The following is a 27,957-nucleotide window of genomic DNA, read 5'->3' as shown; positions in this document are numbered from 1 at the left end:
ATCCTGAAATGAAGCTAAAATTACCGAATTCAGCCTGTGTAAGAATTATTTAAACATGATTGATATTTACATACAGCACATCATTTCGATACATGCTGAAAAATAACAAGCATGTGTACATGTGATCCACAAAATTCATTCGGAGTTCTTTAATAATAATAATAATAATAATAACTTCATTCAAAGAGGGTGGCACAATTATATACATGGAACTATTCCTCCTTTTGGCACTCTATTAAATGCATATCTAAAGATGAAGTATATGTACATATTTGCACACACAAACGCACATTGGTAACAAGCTATATTTATACATGGACATAAAAAACAGAAAACTTAAATGAACAAGTAATACTGTACAGTACAAAAATTATCGAGATAACAAAGTGGAAGGTTAGTGAATTTACATTTGAAGTTGCAGTGTATTTGTCAAATCGAACAGGTTTCACTTTTAATCCATTAAATTAGATTATATTCAAATGCATTTATATTTGTACTTTCTTTAATTTCTTGTTGGAATCTGCTCCAAATTATTGATTCTAAATATTGAAAACTTTTCTTGAGGATTTATTTATGTAGTTTTGGGATGGAAAGGAGGAACTTGAACTTAAATTGAGGGCGTTGCCTTGTTTTCTGGCATGAAATAGTTCATTGAGATATAATGGAGCAACTGTTGCAACTTTATGCATACTTCTAGCCTTTCTAAAAACTAATGTTTCACTTGCTGTCAATATTTTAATACCATTCATTTCATTTGGGATGTTTCAAAGATAGGCCTGCAGGCCCTTTTTTCCAAGCAGAATAATTTGTAAATATTATTGTTAGAAGCGTAGATCTACATCCTTGCACACAAACCGATGCTGGGCAGGAGCCATTACAATCTGCCACATATCTGGAACAATCTTTTAACATCGCATAATGTTCCATCGAACGATGTTAACAGTCAGTAAAGATTAAATCAGTCTGCCGATGAAGTTCTTAGTGTGAGGATGAAAGCTTCAGGTTAGCTTTCTCTACAGTTTGTGTATGTAATTGAAAAGTTAAAAAACATTATCAAATATGAGTATTACTACACAGTAAAACAATCACCAAAGCTTCTTTTTGCATTTGATGGTATCCATATCACTAAGCTTAGTAAATATTTTCTTGAATATTCTTCGGGTGCATGTATAAACCACAAAGTTAAGGACTTTTATAATGGTCAGAACTTTACAATTATAATACATACACATCATCATGTTATCAAACAACCACTTCCTAAGAGAAAGAGCCCAACAAACACCAAAAGGTAATATTTTACATTTCCTCCTCAACATAATTCTGCTGAGATTCAGAGAAAATATCACCCAATCACTCCTTAACAGATTTATGCTATACAGACAGAGCTAAACATGTCACAATTTTAGAAAAAGTCAAGCGGGTACCCGTTGATTTTAACGATTGTTTACCCAGGTACCAAACCAAAGGAAATTATATTACATGTGAGCCAGAACTGCTTTTGTTGTAAGTTCATACTTGTCAACCTCTGAGAGGTATAAGCCAAATTATTATTAATATGAGTGTCAAAAGAGCACAATCTGAGCATAAACTGAGTAATCTATACATTATATGGCACAATTACAAAATATCAATCACATACATTTAGTTTTTATCCATAACATAGTCTAACTATTCTACATCACATGTTGAACTTTCACTGAAAGGTCGTAAAGTCCATAAATTCTGAATGCTGTTTTACATCGCTGTCAAAGTTTGAAAAGCACTGTTGGTTTGTCCTTTTGCTGATGCAATTTGTTCTTTAGTTTAACAAAATCCCTCTCCTGTAATTTTTTTAGTCATATAACATCCACAAGTCACATTGATAAAGCCCATTTCACATAATATTTGTCGCCATGTTTCTTATTTCTTTACATATAGACTGGTCTACTGCTTATGTGTGTATCAAACTATAATGAATCTGTGGCACAATGCATCAAATTCAGGAAACTCTTCTGTTTTCTTGGAAACATGTCATGTACAGTTACTATAAATAGAAAATAAGGAAATGTTTGACATACATAGGAAAATGGTTGCACACATTGAAAATACATGATCAGTAGATGGAGGTCTATGATGGATCGATGTCACATGACACAAGTCTCAAACTGTAGTCATTATTCTTTGTCTCACATGCTTCTGACATTGGCAGATATAATCTTTGATCTGAACTTGGAAACATGTTTTTTGTTTGTTTTTTTTGTTTACATGGACTAAGCAGGTACCCTATAGCTAATTATATTATCCATTTAATTGTGAATGGGTGGGTACCTGAGTAAAAGGGTACCCGTTAACACCTTTAGACAGATCAAGGAAAATTAATAGCATACAATCCCTCCTTAACATAATTCTGCTATGAGGCAGACCCACAGAACCTATTATCACAATGTTTCGCTAACATTATCAGATAGACCAAGAGAAAGGGTTATCACAGAATCACTTCCTTAGATTTTTACACAATACAGTACTATAAGAAATGATAGTAAAATGTTTATTCCTCCTTATTAACAAGTTGTGTCTTCATTTATGTTAACAAATATACAAATTAAGCAACTCTGGCATGCAGTCAAGTCTATTATAACACATACCAAAATAAAGGGTTATCACAGTTTCACTTCCTTACAACACACTATTTCAATTGATGAAAATTCTAAACCTATACAAATCTATAATTAGGATAAAGTGCTTAATTTCAGATCAGTGCAGATTCGTGGTCTAAGGTTGACATTGCCCGGGGTGGGAGTAGGAGACAAGTGCCCCAATCCTCCACAAATGCCCCATACGGCTTGCGTCTCTGATTGCCTCTGGCAACTAAAATCCGGTTCCTGGCCTTCACGAGTGGCTTAGATTTGAAGTCCGGCAGACCATGGTTTCCACTAACAGAAGAAGGGGTGAAGGTGGACCACTGGCGCCTTAAAACCAGTTGCTTCGGATAGATGGAACTTGTAAACCTTGGATGGTAGCTCATCTAGGAGAAGGAAACCTCCGATTCCAAACCTCTGCTGCCTTGTGGCTATACCCACTCATTAGAAACGCTAAGGGAGTAAATCCTTAAGGCGGTCTGACATTGTCTTCAACGTTATTCCGGCAACTCCTGCAATGCTGTTGGTGCCAAGCTGTATCGGCATTCATCGTTCACTTGGGCCCACCAGCTGCGTGGAGAGGGGGGATCTGCTGCAACGACAACAGCTGATTTTCTATACCACCCTGCCCAGGCTTTGTAGCTCCACCGGAGAGGACACTTGAGCGTCGTCGTACGGCATCGGCACAATACGAGAAGTAGCAGTTTACCGGTTCTAAGTCAAAGCTCGATTGGCGCAGAACTTGGCACCAGGGGTCACTTCTGACGGTGGTAGAGATCACCAGGTCTCACTGGACAGCTTCCTCCTGCCTCAAGCTGGGCAGCCCCCAGTCAGTAAGGTGCTGCCCACCAAGGCCTGCCTGCTTCACTGTGTGCATGGAGCTTAGAGAATCATCTCGACAAGTGGGACTCAAAACTCCGCACCAGGAAAGACTAAAAGAAGAAATTGGAAGACTCCAGCTCTTCGTTTTGCAACTAAAACATCGGGACCATGTGTCCTGGATTGACTGCTGACATATAGCAGATCGACGATGCACAGAAGACTACCATCATTGACAGAGAACTCTCACAACTGAACATCGACATTGCCTGCCTTCAGAAGACCCGACTGGCTGACAGCGGCACCATCAGGGAAGCCAATTACACGTTCTTTTGGTAGGGGAAGCCCTCGGATGAACCTAGACAGCACGGTGTAGGCTTTGCTGTAAAGAACATGCTAATCGCCTTCATTGAACCTCCGTCATCAGGTACTGAGAGAATCCTTGCCCTCCAGCTGTCAACATCCTTAGGCCCGGTCAACATCTTCAGAGTGTACACCCAAACCCTCTGCTCCACCCACGAGGAGAAAGACAAGTTTTATCCAGCTCTGGATCAGGCAATATCCAGTATCCCCAACAATGAAGGCCTTTACTTACTAGGAGACTTCAATGTTAGAGTGGGCGCTGACCATGAGGCCTGGTCCACCTGTCTTGACTTTTACGGAAGGGGCAAGATCAACGAGAATGGTCAGCGACTGCTGGAGATGTACTGCTCCCACAGCATATGTGCGACAAACACTTTCTTCAAATGCAAGGAGATCCACCAGGTGTCATGGAGACACCCACATTCACGCCACTGGCACCAGCTAGACCTCGTCATCACCAGGCATGCAGAACTGGCCAGTGTCCTCCTCACCCACAGCTACCACAGTGCTGACTGCGACACGGACCATTCTCTCGTGGCCAGCAAGGTGTGAATATTACCCAAGAAGCTGCACCACCCCAAGAAGAAAGGTCACTCATGCATCAACACATGCTGTGCAAGCAACCCAGAGAAAACACAGCAGTTCTTCAGCAAACTGCAGGAAGCCCTCACCAAAGTGACACCTGATGACACCATTGACTCCATGTGGTCCCATCTCCGTGACTCTGTGTACAATTCAGCCATCACAACTTACGGGAAGAGGGAGCAAAAGAATGTCGACTGGTATCAGGCAAACTGGGAGGAGATGGAGCTCGTGACTGAGGCAAAGAGGAAAGCCCTCCTGGCATACAAGGCTGCACCTAACCCAATAACACTAAAAGCCCTCAGGATTGCAAGAAACAACACCCAGAAAAGCACCTGCTGCTGTGCCAACACCTACTGACTGAACCTTTGCAACAGTATACAGACAGATTCTGATACCTGGGATGCAAGAGGAATGTATGAGGGTATCAAGAAGGCGACAGGCCGTCTCCCAGCTACAAGACCGCCCCCTCAAGTCCAAGATAGGCGAAGTCATCACAGACCAGGGGAAACAACTGCAGCAATGGGTTGAGCACTATCTCGAGCTATATGCAACCCAAAACGTCACTGACACTGCCCTGGACACCATTCCAGACCTGCCTGTCATGGAGGAGCTAGACACACAGCCCACCCTGGAAGAGCTCGGAAAAGCCATCGATTGTCTTGCCTGTGGGAAGGTTCCTGGAAGCGACGGCATTCTGCCTGAAGTCCTCAAGAGCTTAAAACCAGCACTGCTCCAGCCCCTACACATACTCCTCTGCCTCTGCTGGGAACAGGGATACATCCTACAAGACATGTGTGACACCAACATTATCACTTTGTACAAAAATTAAGGAGACCATAGCGACTGCAACAACTACCGGGGCATCGCCCTCCTCAGCATCATCGGAAAGGCTTTTGCCCATGTTGCCTTGGTGCACTTGCACATCCTAACCTCTCGCATCTACCCAGAGTCTCAGTGTGGATTTCGAGCCGGCAGGTCAACTGTAGACATGACCTTCTCACTACGTCAGCTGCAGGAGAAGTGTCATGAGCAGCAGATGCCCCTCTACTTTGCCTTCATGGACCTCATGAAGGCGTTTGACCTGGTTAGTCAGAATGGACTCTTCAGACTCCTGCAGAAGATCGGCTGCCCCCCACGACTGCTTGCTGTCCTCATGTCATTCCATGAGAACATACACAGCAGTGTGCTTCAATGGCACAACATCGGAAGCCTTCCCAGTCATCAGCGGAATTAAACAACGCTGTGTCTATGCGCCGACGCTCTTTGCCATCTTCTTCTCCACATCACCCATTGCCCGTCTCCGTGCTAAGACTAAAGTCACAGAGGTACTCATCCGTGAATTGCTCTTTGCCGACGATGCAGCCTTAACATCACAAACGCAAGATGGATTTCAGTAGCTGATATGCCGCCTCTCCCATGCTTGTAAGGAATTTGGACTGACCATCAGTTTGAAAACGAATGTCATGGTGCAGGATGCAGACTCCCCTCCCTCTGTCACCATTGATGGGTACAACTTGGAAGTTGTCGAGAACGTCACATTCCTCCGGTCCAACATATCCAGCTTACTCTTCTGCGGTGAACGGTAGGATTGCCAAGGCAACAGCACTGATGGCCAGACTTAACCAGAGAGTCTGGAACAACCCCAACCTCACTGAGAAGACCAAACTGCAGGTCTACCAAGCCTGCGCGCTCAGCTCACTCCTCTACTGCAGCAAAACATGGACCACATATGCAAGACACGAGTGGAAACTCAACAGCTTCCACCTGAGATGTCTGCGGCGCATTCTGCACATTGAGTGGCAGGACAAAGTACCCAACACAGAGGTTCTAGAACACGCTAACATGAACAGCATGATCTCCATTCTCAGCAAGCGGCGCTTTCACTGGCTCAGCCATGTCAAGAGAATGGACCCAGGCCGCATTCCCAAGGACATGTTATATGGGGAGTTAGGAGAAGGTGCACGACCAACTGCATGACCACATCTGCACTACAAAGATGTTTGCAAGAAGGATATGAAGACGGCAAACATCAATGTCAATGACTGGGTGAGCTGTGCAAACAACCATTCCAGCTGGCGTCTAGCTGTCAGGCAAGGAATTCAAAACGCAGATGAAGATAGAAAAATAAAACAAGCTGAAAAGAGAGCTAGAAAGAAGGATAAACAAAAGCTTACTCTGGAGCCACACCTTTGTCTCACGTAGACGGACGGATGCCAAGAGTGCAGATTCATTCGTCCATATCAGTGTGCCCCATGCGTTTAATGGCTGTTGTCTTCACCATCTCCTCCACAAATCCAATGGTATAATCTGAAATAATAAAGAAAATGTATAATTTTGAATTTCCATGTATACCACCAAATTATTTTACCTACTCTGTTCAAGAGATCAATCATAACTCATAACACAGACTGTATTTTACTCTATTTCATTTAAATATTACCATTATCTGATAGCATTTTAAAATACTCCCAAATAATAAATTTTCGATTATTACCTCTATATGTTTGTAGATCTGCAAAGAAATGATGTTAAAATCAGTTAATATCTTCATTTAAAAGTATCATTAATTATTAAAATTAATTATCTAAATTCTTGTTTTAAAAATATAGTCATTTCAAGGTAGCATATGTTAACAGCTTTTATTCGTAGGCATGAAATGTGAATGGGGTATTGTTGGCATGTGCATTACAAAACAATTAAAAATTTATATTTAAATCTTGGCACACCTGTTGTTTCATATTTAAATCAATTGTCCTTATATTTAATCCATTTTCCCACTGCTACAAAATATTCTCCTTATTTTTTATGATCTTGTTTATTTGAGTCTCCCAACAAAACCTTTCGGCAAGTGAATGCTCCCCACTGTCATCAAGTCAAGTAACTTACTTTTTGGAATAAAAGTATTATTTCTTTGTTTGCATATTGACGTGTTAAAGCTTTGCAAAGAGTTATTCCTATGTTGCTAATTATACAGAACTGCAATTCAAATTTGGAGAAGAAATTTTTGTAAACGATTTGTGATTTGTGATTTGGATTTTTAACGTAGCTTTAACGATTTTTCAGTCATATCGCTACGATGTCTGCAATGTGGCAGTTTATAGTGATGTCTAGCACTGGGGCATCATGCCGCAGACATGTAGTATGATGTCCCACCCAGTCACATTATCCTGACACCAGGCCGACCAGTCCTAACACTAACCTCTTAATGCTGAGCGCCAAGCAAGGCAGCTGTTAGTACCGTTTTTGTAAGTCTTTGTTATGACTAAACGAAATTTCTTGGAAGTGATACATATACTGTCATGTGACATTTTTATCTTAAGTTATGATCTTGATAATTACGTCTGGTCATAATCATCAATAAATAAAATAAAAAAATATGCTGTGTGAAACCGAAAGCTTTGTCAAAACATTGTTGACTTCATTTCTATCTGATCATGTTAGGATCTTGATAACTGCATCTGATCATAATCGTCAATTTCAAGAAAAAAGTGCCATCCTGCAAGAATATATAACTATCAAATTCAATATACTGTATGTGATGGGTATTATATAACTATACTAACTCATTAAGACAACAAAGATCTTTGATTTGTTTGCATTGAAAATTGTAATATTTTAAATTTACATGCACCTTCAGATTCACATGTTAAAAAAGACATACATTTAGAAACAATGACAGATACGACACAATTTGTATAACAGATGTGTATTATATTTTCTATTTTCCATATTAATATTTTTGGCCAGACAGGATGATGATGTGCAGCAGCAAACACATTTTTCACAAAAGCATCTACAATAATTTTTATCTATAAAATGGAAACTGAAAAAGTTCTGCAGACTGAGAGGCCAAACAACAGTATCTTCTTACTTTTGTCACAGTAGCCTGCTGAATGTATTGATCAGATGGTTTGCGTAGTAACGCACCTGTCTAATATTAAGGAATAGCCATCGTTTGCACTCCAGACTGATAGCAAATGTTTCTACTGTGATATTTGGTTGGATCATGCACATAAGTAAAATTGTGAATACTTACCCAGCCTAAGTAGATAGATTTGAATGAAAGTATGCGTGTTTTGAGTGCAGTGATGAAATGAAAATCTTGAACGGGCAAGGTACATTCTCTGGGGGATGAGGTGATAGAAAAAAGCTAAAGAGATATGGCGGTCTTGCTTTTGAGACCCAATCTGCTAGAGACATTATCCCATGTAGCATTTTGCTATGCAACCGACATACCCTTGAAATGAAACAGATTAATTATAGCACCTCCCCCAAAGAAGCACACAAGAGCCATGTCTTAAACTTGTGGCATCTAGTCTTTTGGTCTGTTTTAAATCGCAATATAGGTATTGCTGTTGGACTCAGGACTATATCATATTCAGGCATCTTGACATAAAATTCTTAAACTCTATGATTAACTCCCCGTTTGAACCTTTATTCATACACCGTAAAAGTAAGGGAAATCTATCATTATGTGCTGTGTTTATGGAATTTAAAGAAATGTTTTATGGCCACATGCGTTTTCATATTCTGACCTGGAACACTGTTTAAGATATCAAGTTCTGGATATATCGCATAAAGTATGCTTAAAATTAGTAATGTATTAAATCTGTAGCATTTTCTTCCACTATTCCATGAACTTTATGTGAGACGATATACATGTTATTACTGGATTTGTGTTTGGTCTCCAACAACAACTATGATAAAAATGCACCTTTCCTTTCCTCATTGAATATTCCTTTAAACATGAATTACTAAAAAGTTATTATTATTATTATTATTATTATTATGTTATTTCAGATGTTATTAGCTTTGAAATAGTGTGAACTACAACTTAGTTGTTTACATTTAATTTACCTATCATTCTTTAAAACCAAAAGCTGTTGTACCAGCTATTTTTTTAAATAAAATTTGACAAATTTTGAAACTTCTTAGTCAAGCTGAATTTCACTTTTGTTATCATCAAGAAGAATTCATTTATTTCAGGACAACTGTTTCATCACCACTTTACAGTTCAAACTAAGGAAAAACATGTCAACCTTTAGAAAACATTCCCGTACAAAAGTCATACAAAAAGTCAAATATATATGTAATACATATCACTCACCTTGACTTGTTCCACAGAAGTGCATGGAACTATTTCTTGCACAACTCTTGTGTCATGCACTTTCTCCCTCAAAATTAAATATGTTCCTTTCTTCACAATTTATCAGGAAGAAATCTCCTTGATTTAGCAATAGTATCAGGCCCAACACCATTCAGGTGTATACCCCATATGAATAAGATGAATTCTCTTGTCGATCATTTATGGTAATACCAAACTAATTTAGCTCAACCCCCTGATTGCTGACAGATTGTGTAGACTGAGCTTATCAGTGTAAACTCCTCACTACACCATTAATACTATCGGTATTGCGGCAGTTTATCTAGCCCCTGAAATCAATAATTAGTGGTTAAATCAACACATTCAATGTTATAAGTTCCTATCCTAGAGATACAATTATATACCACTGAATTCCACTCAGACATTAACACTTGCTTACCAAAAAAAACTTGGAAATAATAAGTATGTTGTCATAAAGACTGGATCACTTATGTCATCATCTGCCAATTCACAACTCCATTTGATCCAACCAAACACAACTAATTGGCTATTGCTGGACTGCCTGTAATATTATACACTTCCTGAAATCCTACGTCTGAATGTTTTAGAAATGACAAATAATCACTAACCTTTGGCAATCAGTCCAGTTATACCACTAAACTAAATGTTTGGATAATAAGGGCAATTTGCCATTAGTGATTGACTACAAGCCATCTAATACTTCTCTGGCCAGTAGGGGTTTATTTACTTCTGCTGCTAAATGTAAAGCCCCCAACTGTGAATTCAGTGTCAGCAAAGAATAGCATCACATTTAGCATGGGGCAGTTGCACAAATTATGTTTTAATACAAATGTACTCATCAATGGTAGCCTGAACAACATAAACTATGTAAAACTATCAAGATAGTTTTAAAAATGATATATATTTGTGCCATTTTTTATAATGCAATGCTAACTACAACACCAAATTTGGCACTATATAATACTATAATGAAATCATGCATTGTTTATATCTCATTCTTTACTATTTGTGCATATCTTTATGGTATACATTTAAACTTTAATCACAACATGTTGCATTTCATCGTCTTTGAATACAATGAATGCAAATAAAGTTAAAAGTTAAAAGGCAAAATGACATCAATTTATTTATCTAGGTTATATTAAAACTGACAGACGCCTTTTCAGACCCCTCCAAAAATGTGCTTAATTATTGCAGCTAAAGGTATATAAAATAAGCAATATATCTGCCAGATGTTCATGCAGCTGTTTGCATTGGATATATATCTTGTTTTTTGTGCATGTGGAGCTGAGGAGTGGCATGTAGGATGTCAAGGGGGGAATACATTAAATAACTGGGTTATAAATTAATTTGTTTTGCTGCATTTTCAAAGTGAGAAATAAATAGAGTGATGTGCATAATTTGGCAATTAAATTTATTATACAAGAGATACTCATGTGTAATAAATGTACATGTCTTGGCCAGTAACAAGATAGGTAAAAGCCAGTAACAAGATAGGTAAAAGCCAGTAACAAGATAGGTAAAAGCCAGTAACAAGATAGGTAAAAGCTTTTTCTACCTGTAAGAACATAGAAGAAACAACATGTCCTTTTGTATTGTAAAGGGGGAGGGTGAAGTACTTATAATAGCTCAAGTGTGTGTGTGTTTGTGAGTGTATGTGTGCACCAGGAATATAACAGCTTGGTGCAAGGACATGTCCAGTGATTAAAGAAATACTGCAAGGGATTACCCATTGTCAAATTTCAATGGTTAAAAATGGTGTACAATTCCTATTCAGTTTGTGACAGAAGCGTTTTGTGCTATCTAAAATAAAACAGCCTGAATAATAATTTTGCAAAAAAAATTAAAACCTTGTATGCAGCCATTCCACTCTTAAAAAAAGACTAAAACTATTTTGTCTCATCATCATTACTGCCCTAATAAAAGTTATTATTCAAGGTGAGGATAAAGGGTTGTCCATTTAGTACAATGAAAACAGTCATTTTTTAACCTCCCCCTACTGCAGGGTGTACTTTTTCTAACCCCTCCCCAGTGCATGCATATGCATTTGCGTAGTACCCCCTTCAAACACTGTCAATTTGTTTGCATTTCAAATCAAACAGAGTTTCTTTAGTAACACAGCTTAAGATTTGCATGAGCAAGTCCCAGTTTTCAAGCAACAGATTTGATCATTCAATGTGTTTAATAATCTCAATAGTTCCATAAAGTCTGAATTTACATTTAGATTTGTCCATTATTTCTAAAAATATTATTAAAACTGTACATTACAAATGCAAGTTGCAGATGACACAGTTTTGACTGCATTACATAATCCATCCTGGAAACCAGAAAGGGGCACAGGGGCCAATCTAATTTCTTACAATTTACTTTTCAGTTACGTATGTACTATAAAAAAAAACTATAATGAAAGACACTTCTCTCCATTTTCACAAGACTTGTATGGCAATGATCATCTCCACTTAATATGCAAGTGCAGTACACTGAATAGTTATCTGCCTTCTTATTGGCCAATTGCACTTATTTATAACATCCTTTCTTATGCTTTTCGTCTTTGAAATTGGCAAGGATCTACAAATTGGTGTGCAAATATAATCAGTTGTTTGTTTCTGACTATGGCAAATAGGTTTCGTTGTAACTTTAATACAAGTTTTTGTCATTAGGTGTGTATGTACTACTTGACCTTATCCCCACCCACACGCACAGATATTCAAAATTCAAGCCCCTCACTGTGTTCATACAAAATGGACAGTCCCCAACAAAACAAAGTTTAATACAAAGCCAGCATCAGAATCATACTGAAACTAGCACTTGTGAACTCAACAATTAGCATTAGTGCATTCATTATGATAATTGTTAACGTAAATTTTTAAAAAAAAGCATGGAATGTAAAGCAGCATTTATGCTATGTATATTTTGGAGATGACAAACATACCCAAAAATTGGTGTACTGTCAAAATGTGTAGCAAAATGCCATGTACATAGACAAAATCTAAACATAAAGTCAACAATGCTTAATTCAACCTGCTACTATGGTATCATTGAGAAGGCTGGATACTGTGCATAAAGTTGTAACAATCATCTACTTGTATCCAAGCAACAACTGACCACATTGTTAATAATCACTTGCATGGTTATGACCAACAGCAATGAAAACAAGAACTGTTGCCTATTAAGAATCTAAAGCATTAATGAAAAAAACCCAACACATTTTGACTTAGATTACTAAAAGTTATATTTTAATTAGGTATGGATATTATCATTTCTATACAGAAATAAATGGAAGATTGTGTGAACAATGATCTATTACTCACCATTTATTACAATAGTTCTGAGGTTTCTTTTAAACAGTCATGATAGTAACTAAACAAAATGCAACTGAACCCATGAAACTAGTTCGTCTGAAGTGTAACATAAGACACTTCATACCAACATATAACAGTAATGCCAATGCTATTATGCTCTGCAATTATTCGGTTCTATCCTCCAAGTACTATCAATCAGATTTTTCCTCTGATATCCATTAAATAGTCAAATTTTGTGAAGCTATATTCCAAAACATTGGAATTATCAATTGGAACTGGACTTGATTCATTACATGTTGGAGTTAAAATCTCCAACAGAGACTCCATTACACATATGTATTTGTTTCTATCCGTTCAATTAATTAACACAAGGTAAATAACACAAAATCTGCCCTTCTCCAATTCTGTGTGTGTCGCTTATCTTGCATTAATTGGATGAAGATAAGTGCGTGTGTTATAATGGCTTTTGACTGATAGAAACGAGTGTCTATGACAACAAAGTTCATAATGATTGAATAAATGGTATTTCACTAGCCTTTTAACAATTTTTGATTAGCGTGTTGAACAAAAAACAGAACTGTTTGAAGTAAACAAAACGGACATACTCTTGATGGGCAACAAGTACAGCATGCATAACATAAAATACCAATTAGATGACTGAATATCTAAAGTGGGCCTTTTTGATTACGTTCTGCTCACACAGTTAGTTTGATCTACAAAACCAGTTATTTCAACCACATATATAAGAGATTTTATTGGGTAAACAAACAGGGACAGAAGCAATTTTCAAACCAAACTACCCTGGCATACATGTTTTTAAAAGTACCGTCCCTGGGTCCCATGTATGTTTTAATGGAACAGTCCTAACTAACTGAGTTACCTTCTGTTACTTTTTAGGCTCTTTAAAACAGTAACAAGAAAAGAGTGAACACAACAAGCTTTGTAAAATTTAACAAATAATTCCCTAGAAAAACAAGGTAAAACTGAGAAATAAACTTACGGTTCTACAAATCAAATCCAAAAATAATCCAAAAATTAAAAAAATATAAGTCTTAGTAATAAAAAGGCCTAAATGAATCTGAGTTGGAGTTCTGATAAAAAAAATCCAAGATGGAGGACGATGATGTGTGCAATAGTCATCATTGTCCTGATGTGTCAACAGTTCCTTGTTGAACGACAGAAAATGATATTCCAGTTTTGAATTCCAAATAAAATTTCAATAAATGTCTTTGGCCAAGACTTTTGTATGCGCACTTAAATATTTCCAAGGAAAAGCATAATAATTCCATAAAATAGAATTTCAGCTCTAAATGGTCACAACAAAACACCTTTAAGTGTTAATGGTTTATAGCCCAACTGACTAAATTCTGTATAGAAAAGAGTTATACACTAATTTAAGATGCAAAACAGATTCCCGTATGAGGGTCACATGATCATAAAAAAAGTTGTTTACTTCAAATCATGGATTTCTGAATCAAGGTCAGGCATTAGATACAAAGTTTCTATTATTAGTGTTTACGAAAAAAACAGTCAGGTCAAACTATTTTCTGGAAAATGTCAAATCCAGTAAATAAAATTACATTGCAATAGCATGTAATGGACAAAAATTAAATAAAACTAACAAATACAAAATTAAGTTAAAAATATATTAAATCAAATATAAATAACACCTTCTCTAAATAAAGTCTTTATTATTATTATTATTATTATAGGATGCCATGTTCCTGAGATTACAGGGTTTTTCTTGTACCAATATTGAGTCAGGTCAGAAAGGAAACAATTTTGTGTTGCTTCATTCTTTGCCCAGTAGCATAACTAATACATTATGTGGAGTACTCACATTCAATGACGACAAAAGCTGATTTTTCTTGACTCAGTTCAACATTGCCAAAATTGGTGCTGGTAGAATTAGCTCTACAAGTGTACGTTCCTGTGCTGTTCCTACGGACATCAGGGAATAGCAGTACATTGTTAGGAGAAACTCTTCCAAGCCATTCCACCTTAGGGTTGGGATTTCCTGTTCCTATGCATGTTATGGTTAGTGGCCATGTCTCCTTCACCCTGATTTGCTTATCACCCGGGATCAGGGTGATAGTAGGTGTATCTGTAAAAGTACCATGTTCATACTGGGTAATGTTTTTTTTTTTAATGCTTCATAATATAAAGAACTTTATTTAAATTCAATATCAAGAACTTTATTTAAATTCAATATCATAAACTTCATTTAAATTCAATGTCAAGAACTTTATTTAAATTCAATGTCAAGAACTTTATTTAAATTCAATATCATAAACTTCATTTAAATTCAATGTCAAGAACTTCATTTAAATTCAATATCATGAACTTCATTTGACTTCAAAATATGTTTAACTAATGTAATAAACCTGAAGGGCTTTTGAAAAAAAATTATGTCAGGCGTATACCTCTGTATATTTAAACAAAGACTTTAGCATATTTTTACTGACAGCAGAGAAAAGTGGGGAATCCTTTTCTAAAACACTATTGATAAATGTTGAAGAGACTATATATACTTAGGTCAATTTACAGTATCTTTGGTTAAAATCTGCTCATTACGATACAATGTTTTATGCAACAACAACAAAACTAGAATAAACCTTTATTCAGTAATATACTAGTCTTTTAAGAAGATTGGTGCAGTACTGACCTAAAAGACTGTTGGAATAAATTATGTAGAGGATTGTTGATTGAAATGAGTGAATAACGGATATATTTCATCAAGTGGGTGAAAATACTACATTTTCACTCGTAGCAAGCAGAGTTTCGCTTTATTTATGCTCAAACATATTGGCTAGCAAGATGTACTTTGTGTAGTCTGTATAATATATTTAAGTAACAATACACAATCCAGTGCAATGTCCACAATTTACATTCATGTTCTGCAGTTGTGTTTTGTGATTACTGACACAAAATATAAATATTACATAAATCTTATGAATTCAAAGAGAGAGAGAGTTACATTTATTATCTTACATTCTATCTTAAGTGTCACATTAGGAAAGAAGACGACTCATACATCACATATCAAGCCCTTGAGATTCATAAATATGAGCAGATACTTAGGTAGGTAAAGATATGTGCCAACTGGAGTATTTTTGAAATCCAAAGATGGTGGGACTAAATGATATTGACAAAATAGTTGAGGTCAAAATTGTTAAGATTGTACTTGAATACTTCATGGTAACGTTAACAATGATATAATTATTTTAATCAAATTATAAAAAAGAATCATTATCATGTATTGGAAGCAATTATGAATGCAAAAATAATGAAATGATAGATAGATATAAAGATAGATAGACATAACAAATACATTCTTACATTCAACATTAAGTGTCACATCATTAGGCGAGACAATACTTATATTCTTCAGGATTGTGTAGTTGTTTTGCAGTTGACAAGTTACAGACTTTCCATTATCTTGATCACTAAGATTACTGAACACCAAGTTTTCATCATTGTCCTTGATGCCTTTGGAGATGGACCATATCACTGAAGCTGGTGGGTTTCCACGGTCTGCTGTCACACACCGCAGTGTACCAGTTCGATTCTCAAGCCAAGGAAATTTCACATTGACTGGTTCCACTGATGGAGAAGCAGGCATGTCTAAAGAACAAAATATGAAAGAAACTTTCAAAACGATTGAGATAAAAGTATTCAATAGAACTTGAAGTTGAGATTTATTTGTCACTTAATGTTAATATAGTTCAAATCAACTTGTAACAACAAGATGTTTGGTATATTGCAAGTCAATCTCTCCTTCAAGATTCATAGACATAGGCATGTATTGAGGCAGGTAATGATATGTGCAAACTGAATCATATTACAAATCCAAAGATGGTGAGACGAAATGGTTTTGACAAGAGAGAGGATTACGACCTGTTAAGACTGTGGATGGATTTGTTCATGTAATGTTAACAATACAGTCATTATTTTAATCAAATTATGAAAATAAAATCATTATAATCTATTGAAAGTAATTATGTGCATAACAATAAAGGGCCCACCACTGAGCAGGATTTCAAAACATATCCATTAGGGGTGCACAACCTTTTTCAGCCAAGGGCCAGATTGCATTTTCTAAGGCCACTCGAGGGCCGCAAACACATTTCTTTAATATAATTACTGTTCACAGGTCAGATTTCTGTGTTGTTTTAATTTGCCCTGAGGGCCGGACAGAACACGTTGGCAGGCCAGGGGTTATGCAACCCTGATAAATATGATCATCAATATAAAATTTACATGCCACCAATATAGTTATGCTAAAAGCATAATGCACTATTATCATATTGTTACGGAAAAGAACAGGCAGTTAACTTGGAAACCTTTCAATGATTTACTATATCTTTGTGGCCTATAAACTCTCCATAGAATACAAGCACAGTTAAACTTAGTTCCAAACTTCTAGGTCTCTTTGATGAAGTGGGGATTCCTTACTGTAAGAATGCAGGGTTCATACACTTTTCTGTGGCAAAATTCAAGGACTTTTCAAGGACTTTATCCACTTTTTCAAGGACCCCAATGCCCAAAGCACTTAATGTATATTTATCGTTTAAACCATTAATGAGAATGTTACAATTTCCTGACAAGGGGCATCCTAATATAGGCTAAAATACCCAGATAAATATTCTGTATTCTCAATGCCACAAACACGTTTATCCTTTGGTGGGTGTGAATGCAACCTCCTCAACAGTCAGTAGCGATCGAAATTTACAGAGATTGCTGAAGCCCACCTCTCTCCGTCACATTCCACGAAAACACATTGACCGACCTCACTTATAGCGATTTGCATAACTTATTCATATCTGAAGTTGTCTGCAGCAGACAAAATCGATTTCTGGAATAACTTTGATGCATATGATGCATTCATGAGGCATCTTAAAATCGTCCACCGCAAAATTATGATGCATGTCACTGTGTCTAATTGTTTAATATCTGTTGTCACGTGATTGCCCATCAAAATTTTACAGGCACATTTACATGTAGAAGTAAGTGCACTGTGTAATTTACATGCAAAGTTGGATCATGATGCAGAAAAAAATCAATAAAGACTTCCAGCAGACTTCCAAATTTTAGAGTATACGGCAAAAATTAGAAGCTTAGATGTATAATAAGAACAAATTGTGACCATTTTTATGTATATCTTTCATTATCTTTTGTTTCAAGAGTTTGAACAGCTGATTCATCATGAAATGAAGTACAAAGACATACCACTCCACATAAAATAAATCGACGAAGAAAAATGATCGTTTAAATAGATTCAACAGTTACATCAAATTTTACAACCTGACAAATGGCTGTTTAATGTTCCTATCATGAGACCAGAGTTTCTTATTTCAATCACTGGAGTCATGCCCTTATTTGCAAACACACATGCATATTACAGTGATCCCCCTCTTATACAACCACCCCTTCTGCACTGGGAAAGTGGCCTTATTGAAGGGTGGCCTTTCCAGAGGGGGACTAATTTTTTATGAGAAGTATAATATCTTCATTTAATATCATCGTTTAAAAGAAACATTACTAAAAGGGTCTTCTTGTTACAATAATATATTTATTTCAACTGAATATACATTAATAGTTCTTATTCTTGGCATAAGAGTGATATGCGAGCGGGTATTGTTTTCATGCACACTGCAAAACCATTCAAAAACGTCATTTAAATCTTGGTAAATACATTAATTCTCTTTCCATCTGCTCTATTTTCCCACTGCTGCTGAATAACTCATCAGTTACGACATTTGAGTCTTTTCAACATAAAATTGTTTTATTCGAGTCTTTTCTACATAAAATTGTTCAGCAAGTCCCCCTTTCCCACCTCACCCGATGTCATCGAATAGAATAATCGACTTTCTTCTAAAATAATATGTCTCCGTTTAAGTGATGACATGTTAATGTTTTGTAATGATTTATTCAGATGTTGCTAAATGTATGTGATTTAATTATGCAGACAAAATTTGTGTCAAGTGGATGAAATGCCTTCTTCATAAAGGAAGCAATAAATGTGTTGTGATGTGATTTTTTGGTCTTTGTCTGGTACCCTGTTTTGTTCAAGATTAATTTCTCTGTGTGTGTGTTAATGCACAAAATCTATTTTTTAGCCTATGCTGACCCTGTTATGATCTTAACAACTGTGTCCGGTTGTACCGTAATCATCAAAGGGAAGAACTCAACAGATGTGTGAAGCCCAAAACTCTAACATAACATTGTTGAGCCCACTTCCTGTAAACATTGGCTTTTATAGATAAAGATATAATATTAATCTTAGTGTTATATGTTCTTTAGTCAACACTTCTTTCAGTAACAGAAACTTGACATTGGGAAACATCTATCGATGATAGAGATAACCTGATTACTTACCTTTTGTCATGATATGAATTAATTATTGGTTCTGGATACATTTTTTAAAAACAGCTTGGCCACTCGTGAGGGGAACATTTTCCATTTTTGTGCATTAGAAGGGTGGCCGTTCTTGAGGGGTACTTTTGAATACAAACTCATAGGTGCCAAGGGATTCTGACTGTAAGAAGTGGGTGGCCGCTGGTCAGGGGAACTGTTCAAGAGATGGACTACTGTACAATGGGCAATGTAAGCAGATTACCAATTGTCAAGTTTCCATGTACAACTAACACAATGTTCAGTTGAAAAAAACACTCAATTAAGACTGGTTTTCTCTTCTTTCTGGAGAGCAACCAAGATCTTTAAACATTTTTATTTTTTTATCTTTTTACCTTTGATGTTGACTGTATATATTCAAGCATTACATATTATGATGGTGAATCTAACAATTTTCACATGCTCACATGCAAGACTGAAAGACTGTAAAGGTACAAGAAGTTAAATTAAAGGTAATCTGAACTTTATATACATAGCAAAACTTTCGAATTGCTTGCATAGCGGACACTAGTTAAAGCAAATGTGTGTGTGTTTTCGACTTTTAACATAGCTTTAACAATTTTTCAGTCATATCGCTACAATGTCTGTGGTGTGGCATTTTATAGTGATATCTAGTGCTGGGGCATCATGCTGCAGACATACTGCATGATGTCCCATGCAGTCGCATTATCCTGACACCAGGCCAACCAGTCCTAACACTAACCTCTTCATGCTGAGCATCTAGGAAGGCAGCTGTGAGTACAATTTGTATTAGTCTTTGGTATGACTCAGCTGGGGTTAGTTAAAGTAAGCAGAAACTGATAAATATATTAATGAAAACACTTACACCAAACATTGATGATTGCCATACTGGAGTTCACTGGGCTAGGTTCACCTTCCACCTGGGCATCACAGTAAATTTGTTTGTTCTGATAGGTTTTTATCAAGTTTCAGATGAAGTTCACTGGTGACTGTTTGTAGGCTTCCATTAGTAGTAGTATTCTCAGAGGACCCATTCATCTTAATAACTCCATCAAGCCACCATCTTATTTTGGGTGTTGGTCTAGCTAGACTGGAAGTACATGCCATGGTTTCCTCATCCCCTTCCAAGAAAGTAATATTGGATTTCACTGGGTAGAGAGTGACATCAGTAACATAAACTAGAAATAAAGAAAAAAATTATATAACAGCCATAGAACCTACAAAAGTTGACTACACTTGTAACTTACAAAATGAAATCAGCCTTTAAAGCAAAGAATTTAACACCTTGATGGGCACGAACCAGTCATAGGAATTGCTGGTCTGCTGGGTATTGAATCTGATACTTGAAAATCTCTGAAACAAATCAGGCAAAATGATATATTTTTTATACAGTACAGCTCACATGTATTTTCAGAACCCCATACATGAGGGTGGAGAGAGAGTGGAAAGGATTATATATAAAATTTCTCTCCACGTGTCTGACAGAGTTGCCACGGCAGCTCGCGTACATTTGTTCAGCACACCATGCTTTCTTGAGTTATCAAGGATGACCACTGTGGAGTGGATGTAGTCTCTATCAAATAGGCATGGTTTACTGTGCATGACCCCTGCAAGTATACTCTTCAGAGGTTCATAGAGAGAGAGGCGCCAATTTCTATACAGCGTTATCAAATGATTATACACAGTTTCCTAGTTCAAATGAAGATATCGTAATAGATGTAATTCAAAATCATTAATTTAGAAAAGGCTGTTCACACCTTTTGCAACAAACTTATGCCATTACTTTATTAAATAAAAACTTAATAAACATTGAGTTGACAAAGACCATGATGAGCTTCTCTTCAGCTGTGTAAATATTTCTTACTGTTTAAACATGAAAAATATCCTCTGAGGTATGTACATTTCAATTCCTAATGACAGCCTCTTTTTATAAAAATAAAACAAACAACAAAACAGAAAACAATGAATTTACACTTAAATCATCACCAAATTGTAATCTTTAAAACAGAAATGACCCAGTCACAAGACTGGACATACATGTACACATCTCTGAGCTTTAGTTCAATTTGGACATTTATAATCTAAAATACTGCACTGGTCATTTAATTTTGGGGGTTGTATTATTCTTTCTGATTGTTTTTTTTTATATCTGTCCATTCATCAAGCTAAGTTTCTTTCATATATATTAACCCAATAGAAACTTAAAAGGTCTTTCCCTGATAAAAATGTTGGGCTTGAGTGGATATTCTACAGAAATAAAGGCAGTGACAGCTGTAAACACTGTTATAAAATGTTACCATCACAAGATGGTGAAAATTTCAGCACGTGTAGGCAGGTACGTTTTTAACACAAAGCCATCTGACACATTGTACTTTACAACCCAAATTATAGTCCCTTAACAGCAGAAGTTTGGTAATTGTTCCTAATTAATCTGACCTTGGCATTTTGTTGAAATAATTAATAATGTGGAAAATTGTCAAATCTTCAATGGTCAACAAATTTAAGGCATTATGGTTGTATCCACATGTGTCCTACTATGTTTGTTCATGTAAAAAAACTTGTAAAAACAACATATTTATCATGATAGAAACAAAAATCCATCAGATGGAAAAGATGCGTCAATAACCAAATCATAATATAAATCTAAGACACTTAATTATTTCAATGCAGTTCCCAGTTTGTGACTACTCGAGCATTTGGCCAATGTGACAAAAAATAAAACAGGCAAACCAATAGTATTTAGCATATTTCTGTATTTGGTATAATGCTTTGCAGCTAACATGGATTCAGTTTAAGAATATGGGATTGATTCCTGATCTCATTCTCTCTATCTCTCTCTTTCTCTCTCTCTCTCTCGATTAAATGATGGATGTTAAATTTACATTTCTCTAACATGATGCAATGACCTTACGCAAATAAAATACCTAACACTAGCAGTAATACCATATTTGGTTTCTACATTTATCTCAAATTGGTCTAATCCTACTACAAATGATATCCTTAAAATGAAACGAAAACTTAAGAAGGTGCTAATCGATCTATTTTGAGTACATTTAGCACAATTAATTAAAACAATTCTCACGTCATATGAAATTCAGCAATATTGCACTCCATACAGAGAAAATAACAAAAACAAGAGATAAATGTAAAAAATTTATACCAAAATAACATTCCTTTTGACTGAAGTGAAACAATTTTGAACAAGTTCCCATAGTTATCCCATGCAAGAGTCTCAGTAATATACTGTACTATTTCTTGTGACACCCAATCGCAGGATTATACAGGGGTAATTTAAACTTGCAAAAGCATAGTTATCACGGTTTTGCATGAATATACAAAACAAAAAATTATTCCTAAATGCTAACTGACCTTTACAGTTTGGCATTATCACTCTCATACTAAATATCTGTATGCAGGGCCAGATCTGGTCAAGTGTGTATTAGTGGAGGGGGTGAGTGTTTCCAAACATTTTAAAAGTCCCTGACTTTCCTCGAAAGGACACTAAATCAAAAGTCTGCTACATGTGTATATTTACTCAAACAGTATGTAATACCCAATAAATGTGCACACAAATAAAACCATGGTCAAATTTTAAGTGACTGTTTATTTTGTGTGTATGTTGCTGGCTTTCTATTAGCATGGGGTCAGAAACCCTGAAAACATCCCACATCCAGCCCTGATTTGTGTGAAGAAAAGAAGATTAATTCATGGACTCAATAAAAGATCTTTGGGCAAGGTACATGACACTTATGTCAGTCTCATATATGTATGTGTATATGAGGTATACAAGTAGATAGAAAACTATAAAGATTTACAATCTCTATATAACTTAAAATTACATTATTTTATATTAATTACGAATGATCATAACTCATCCCTGACATATGCAGGTTCCGAAGTACTTTTTGAAGATAGATGCTCATTTGCAAACTAACAACTAGGCACAATAGATGCCATCAACATGGTTTATTTCCTCTGCCAATGAAGCATTAATTTCTTTTGAGAAATGATTACCTAAAAACACAACAGCAGCTTTTCAGCAGCTTTATTTTATTTGCCATTATACTGACAACAAACAACCTATTTAGGGCTAAGTGAATGGTGCATTTTGTTTATTATGGCATCAGCATTTTATTGAACCATTCTGTGCAACCCAAAGACTACTCAGCTGTTTATTCCCCTACAAAGAAAAATCAGTAATGAAAGAGGAACCTTTGAACTAATTATAACAGCTATTATGACCTTTTGTGTGCATTTATCTGTTCATTGTCTGCATTCCTTGTGTCATATCACTTAAGTAATGATTATCTGCTATTATGCCATCATGAAAAAGTTTCTAATAAAGTAGCTTTCAAGTGAATCCACAGATATAGCATTGCAGAACATTATAAATTATACAAGTGAAGATGTTTTCTTTAATTAGGATCACTTGATTTGTGAAATGGTAGCTGATTGTAAATCATGCATGATGTCTCGGTCTTCCCATGGGTGTAAATTCAGCGGTTTTTTTTTTGTTGTTTTGTGCTTTTAACAGAAGCTGTTTTATCTGAATTTATTTGTAAATAACTCAAAGGATTATTTTTCATGTTCAAACAGTAGGATACATTTTGACTGTTGAAAAATGGTCAACAAACTGCGAGTCACTCGTCAAATCAGCCCATAAGTTTTCTAAATGTTTAAAATGGACAAGATTTTTCTCTACACATTAATTTATATTGTCCATATATATAATCGGTTTTTTCCATGGTTGTTCATCATTCATTGGCTGCTCAAATGTCAATCACTAATGGTGGTCAGTTTCTCTAAGGTGGTGAGGCCGATGCATAAAGGTTGAGGCTCGGTGGTGATTGTAGTTATTTTATTGCTCCTTCAGAGAGCGTTATCATGGAGTGAAAGAGGAATTAAGTCCCCCACCACGATGAGTGGGATTTCAAAAATACATGAGAACTGTACTCATTTACTTTACATGTTTGCAAGACACAATTTTGATTGGCACTATTGTCTTTTACAACCAACAAAATATCATATGAATTAATTCTAAAATCAACATATCACTACATTTATGTATTCAGGAAGAATAGCCATAACAATAATTTTAAGATGGCCGATTTACTGATCATACTGATTGTCAGAATCGCACCTTTTTCACTTACAACCAACTGAAGATCACAAAAATCTTTCAGTGAAATACCCATGTCTCTACTTGCATCCATATCGGGCAAGTAGCCATAACACTATTTTCAAGATGGCCATTGTGTCAGCTATACTGTTTACTGTAATGGAGTCACCACAAGAAATCTTTTTATAGAAACGTCCTGTCAATACTGCCATCTGGCAAAAACCTCAAGTAGCTATGGCCATTTATGATAATCTTTGACAAGATCTTAATTGATCAGTACTATTTTCATTTCAGACTAAGTAAACATCAAATGAATCATTATTATGAAAACAACATGTTGATACCGCCATCCATTTAGAAAAAGCACGATTTCAGCATTGGTTGCCATATTAAATGTATGCGCTCATGTCTGATAGGCACTATTTTCATTTAAGACAATTACCAGATATAAGTATTCTATCAGAAACTAAACGTGAACATGCTCCTCACCACTCATAAGCTACAAAAATATTGGGGGGGGGGCATTAACGAATTCACATACAAAAATGCATACAAAGTTAGGATTTGACTGACTTTCAAATTTCTCTTTACTAAGAGTTGAATTTTTGGTGAATACAGAAGGGATTGTGGAAATGAATTTTGAAAAAATCTTTTACGGGAACGATATCGAAGAAAATTAACAATATATGGAAAACTAATTTCTCTACATTCAATGGTTTATCAATGGGTTATCTAAAGTGACATTTGTTCTTAATGTTACCAAATCCAGCAGCGAGTCTTCTAAAATGAATTGAAAAAATCTTGTATATTTATGTGGAATAATGGTCCTTATAAAATAAATAGAACACCACTTAATAATAAATTAGAAGGTGTGTTGCACATGAAACGTCTAACATATTTTATCAAATCTGTAAAATGTATATTGTGTAAAGTGTTTGCCGATTAATCATTCTGAATGGCAAAATATATTAGATTACTTTCTCAATAAATGAATTGTCATATTAAACTTTTTCAATTAAATGATTTGCAAATATCACTATTATCCAAAAATAAAAAATTTAGTCTTGAAAGTACGTACATTTTGCATGGGCAGAATTTATGACAATCGGAAAAGGTAGAAACTTCCTTGAAATTTTGCAGGGGTGTCAGGAAAAATTAACAATTTAATAATTAATCATGGCTGTTGAAGGGGGTAAAATTTATATGCTAATGTATATACTCACGCATAAGCCCATTCGCGCATAAGTCGACCTCCAAACTAATCAGGTAAAAACACCAAAAATTGCATGACCCGCATATAAAGCCGACCCACAACTTTGAGAGATCTCAAGATGCACGAGGTAAGTTCTAAATGCATTTATTTAGGCAAACTTATATTTAAAAAAAATACTTGTATACTTTTCTCGAGGTTGGCATGCATGGTTAATAAAAATATATGGTATAAACCTGTTTGAAAAGTAATTTATTTCATTTTCTGTTTTCTTATTGTTTCTGCCTAATTTAGATTTGTGTACAATTTGATGGAACGACGACAAGAATTTAGCAATCGCGAATTGCTGTAACACTACCTCTTCCATTAAACTCGATTGTTTGATTATGCATTATTGCATTGAACATTTTATATCAGTGCACTGGTAATTACATTTTTAATTTGCTTTGATATTATAAATACCTAACTAATTCAAATATAATCTCAGTATGACAACACAACGAACAAAAATACGGTTTGATTTAACGCTCGCAATTAGGCTACTGAACATATTTACATAATGGCGCCACCGCATGTACATTGTAGGTCTGATTACTCACTGAATTAAGTAGATCCCTTGGAGTCAAATCATGGGTGCCATTGTGCTAAACTTTACTGATATCTCCAAAATACAATAATAAAGTTTCAGAAATAATGCTTCAAAAATTATGCTAATACCGTAAAAGCTTAGTTGAAGTTTGCTTTGATATAAGCGACCTTACACCATACCTGTCAGGAGGGAAGAAAATCCCGATTTTTGGGGTGCTCATGCCTATCTCCCTATTTCATATCTTCCGATTTTTGCAGAGAACTCATGATTATTACATTATGTCTTCGATTTTCATTTCTTCTAAATAAGAAATGTCCTACATGTTATGTTGCATCACCTGTGAATTATTGTTGTGATGAAATAATTACTTTACAAAAAGAATTAACTTCTTCACTAAATAGAATGTTAAGTTTAAACATTATTCACATAAATAAATGAATTTTTTTACCTCTATATTACAAAAATACAAAAATAGACCAGAATAAAAAAATGAACCAGAACAATAAAACCATCAATGTATAATTTCCAAAGAATGATTAATACAACTGCTGTAACTCCCTATGCTATAGACCATTCCCAGGAAACAAATTTACACGAACACCTGGCATTTTTATACCGTATATACCAATGTTAATTACCATCCTTATATTAAAAGAAGGAATGAAAATAAATACCACACAGCAAATGTGTCCTCAAAAAACTAATTTATACTACATGTTTTATTGTAAACAATACCAAATGCTTTACGAGTTGACAATAAGGGAATAAGGTCGGATATACGAGGGGAAAATACCATAAGACCATATTTAGGTACATTTAGTTAAACAAAATTGGGAATCCTTTATTTGCCAATGAACTGCGTGATTTAACGTAAATGAAACAGCTATTAAGGACTAGCTAAATGTTATTTGGAAGAATGCAATTTGGTCGAAACAATGAATAAAGCAAAATCTGTATCTAATATGTTTGGGAATAAATAAGGATTTAAGTGATGCTATGCAGGCTTTGCACTGTGTAAGTACTGTACATTATAGTTCAGCCTGATCTCCCAGGTGAACTCAGCCGGTCGCAAAATACAAAGTCTGTATTTACCTTTATTTAATTTCATGTTGGAGAAATCAGAAAATAATAACAAAATCAACCATAGTACTTTATAACAGTTTAATAATTGTCGGGTCACTGAAAGTTCTTTTTTTGACATGCCTATGTCTTAGGACATGGAAAAAATATTGTTTCATGTCCAAAGATTTACAAGCATTAGAGTAGTCAACAAATAGACCTAAAAACTCAAATATAGACATTGGCCCACGGATAAGCTGTCCCCCCTTTTTCCATGCCTTTATATTTTCCTCATTATTCGGCTTATATGCGAGAATATACGGTATTTCTTTGATGACCAAGGCTTATATTGATCATATGAAAGGTTTTGCAAGTTATATGATTTTTCACCCCTGGTTACACAATATTATGATAGTCTATTTGCAATCAGGCTATATTTACAAAGATTACATTTTTAAATGAGAAACAAAAATCACTCTTTTTCCTGAAGACCGTTATAGGTCTACTCAAGAATTAGAAAGCATGCAGCGATATATACAATAGTTTAATAAGGTAATTTTCTCAGTGTCACGAAGCTCAAGAAACATTTCTTTTTATTAAATTCAACATTCCAAAAGACATAGATTGGTGGAATAAGGTATATTTGATTCTGTAAAAAATTATTTGGGATACAAAATTATGGTGGCTCCAGATTAGAATTCACCACAACATATATATGCAGAAGGTAGCTATTACGTTATCTTTTCAAAGACAATACTTATGCAAGACAGAGTGGGGGGGGAGGAGGGCATTC

At 35.5% G+C, this 27,957-nt stretch overlaps 1 protein-coding gene across 4 annotated transcripts in view; it reads right to left on the bottom strand.

Moving 5' to 3' along the window:
• LOC149782393 (neuroglian-like) overlaps nt 1-20,206 on the bottom strand; it is a 73,343-nt gene extending 53,137 nt beyond the window's left edge. For all 4 annotated transcript variants that reach the window (XR_016414364.1, XM_089933780.1, XM_089933782.1 and 1 more), the window contains exons 1-3: nt 20,053-20,206; nt 16,152-16,436; nt 14,653-14,916 (exon numbers count right to left, since the gene is read on the bottom strand). Coding sequence is in view for 3 of the 4 variants with exons in the window: in XM_089933780.1 (XP_089789906.1) it covers nt 14,653-14,916; nt 16,152-16,436; nt 20,053-20,074 (571 nt within the window). In the remaining variant the exon portion in view is untranslated. The remainder of the gene's footprint in view (nt 1-14,652; nt 14,917-16,151; nt 16,437-20,052) is intronic.
• Nucleotides 20,207-27,957: the final 7,751 nt, after the last annotated feature.

The sequence above is a fragment of the Sinohyriopsis cumingii genome, chromosome 15, assembly GCF_028554795.1.
Source record: "Sinohyriopsis cumingii isolate HCF-2022 chromosome 15, ASM2855479v2, whole genome shotgun sequence".
NCBI classification, from domain to species: domain Eukaryota; kingdom Metazoa; phylum Mollusca; class Bivalvia; order Unionida; family Unionidae; genus Sinohyriopsis; species Sinohyriopsis cumingii.
Note: the sequence above shows the minus strand (reverse complement) of the source record. Positions and strands in the feature narration are given on the sequence as shown.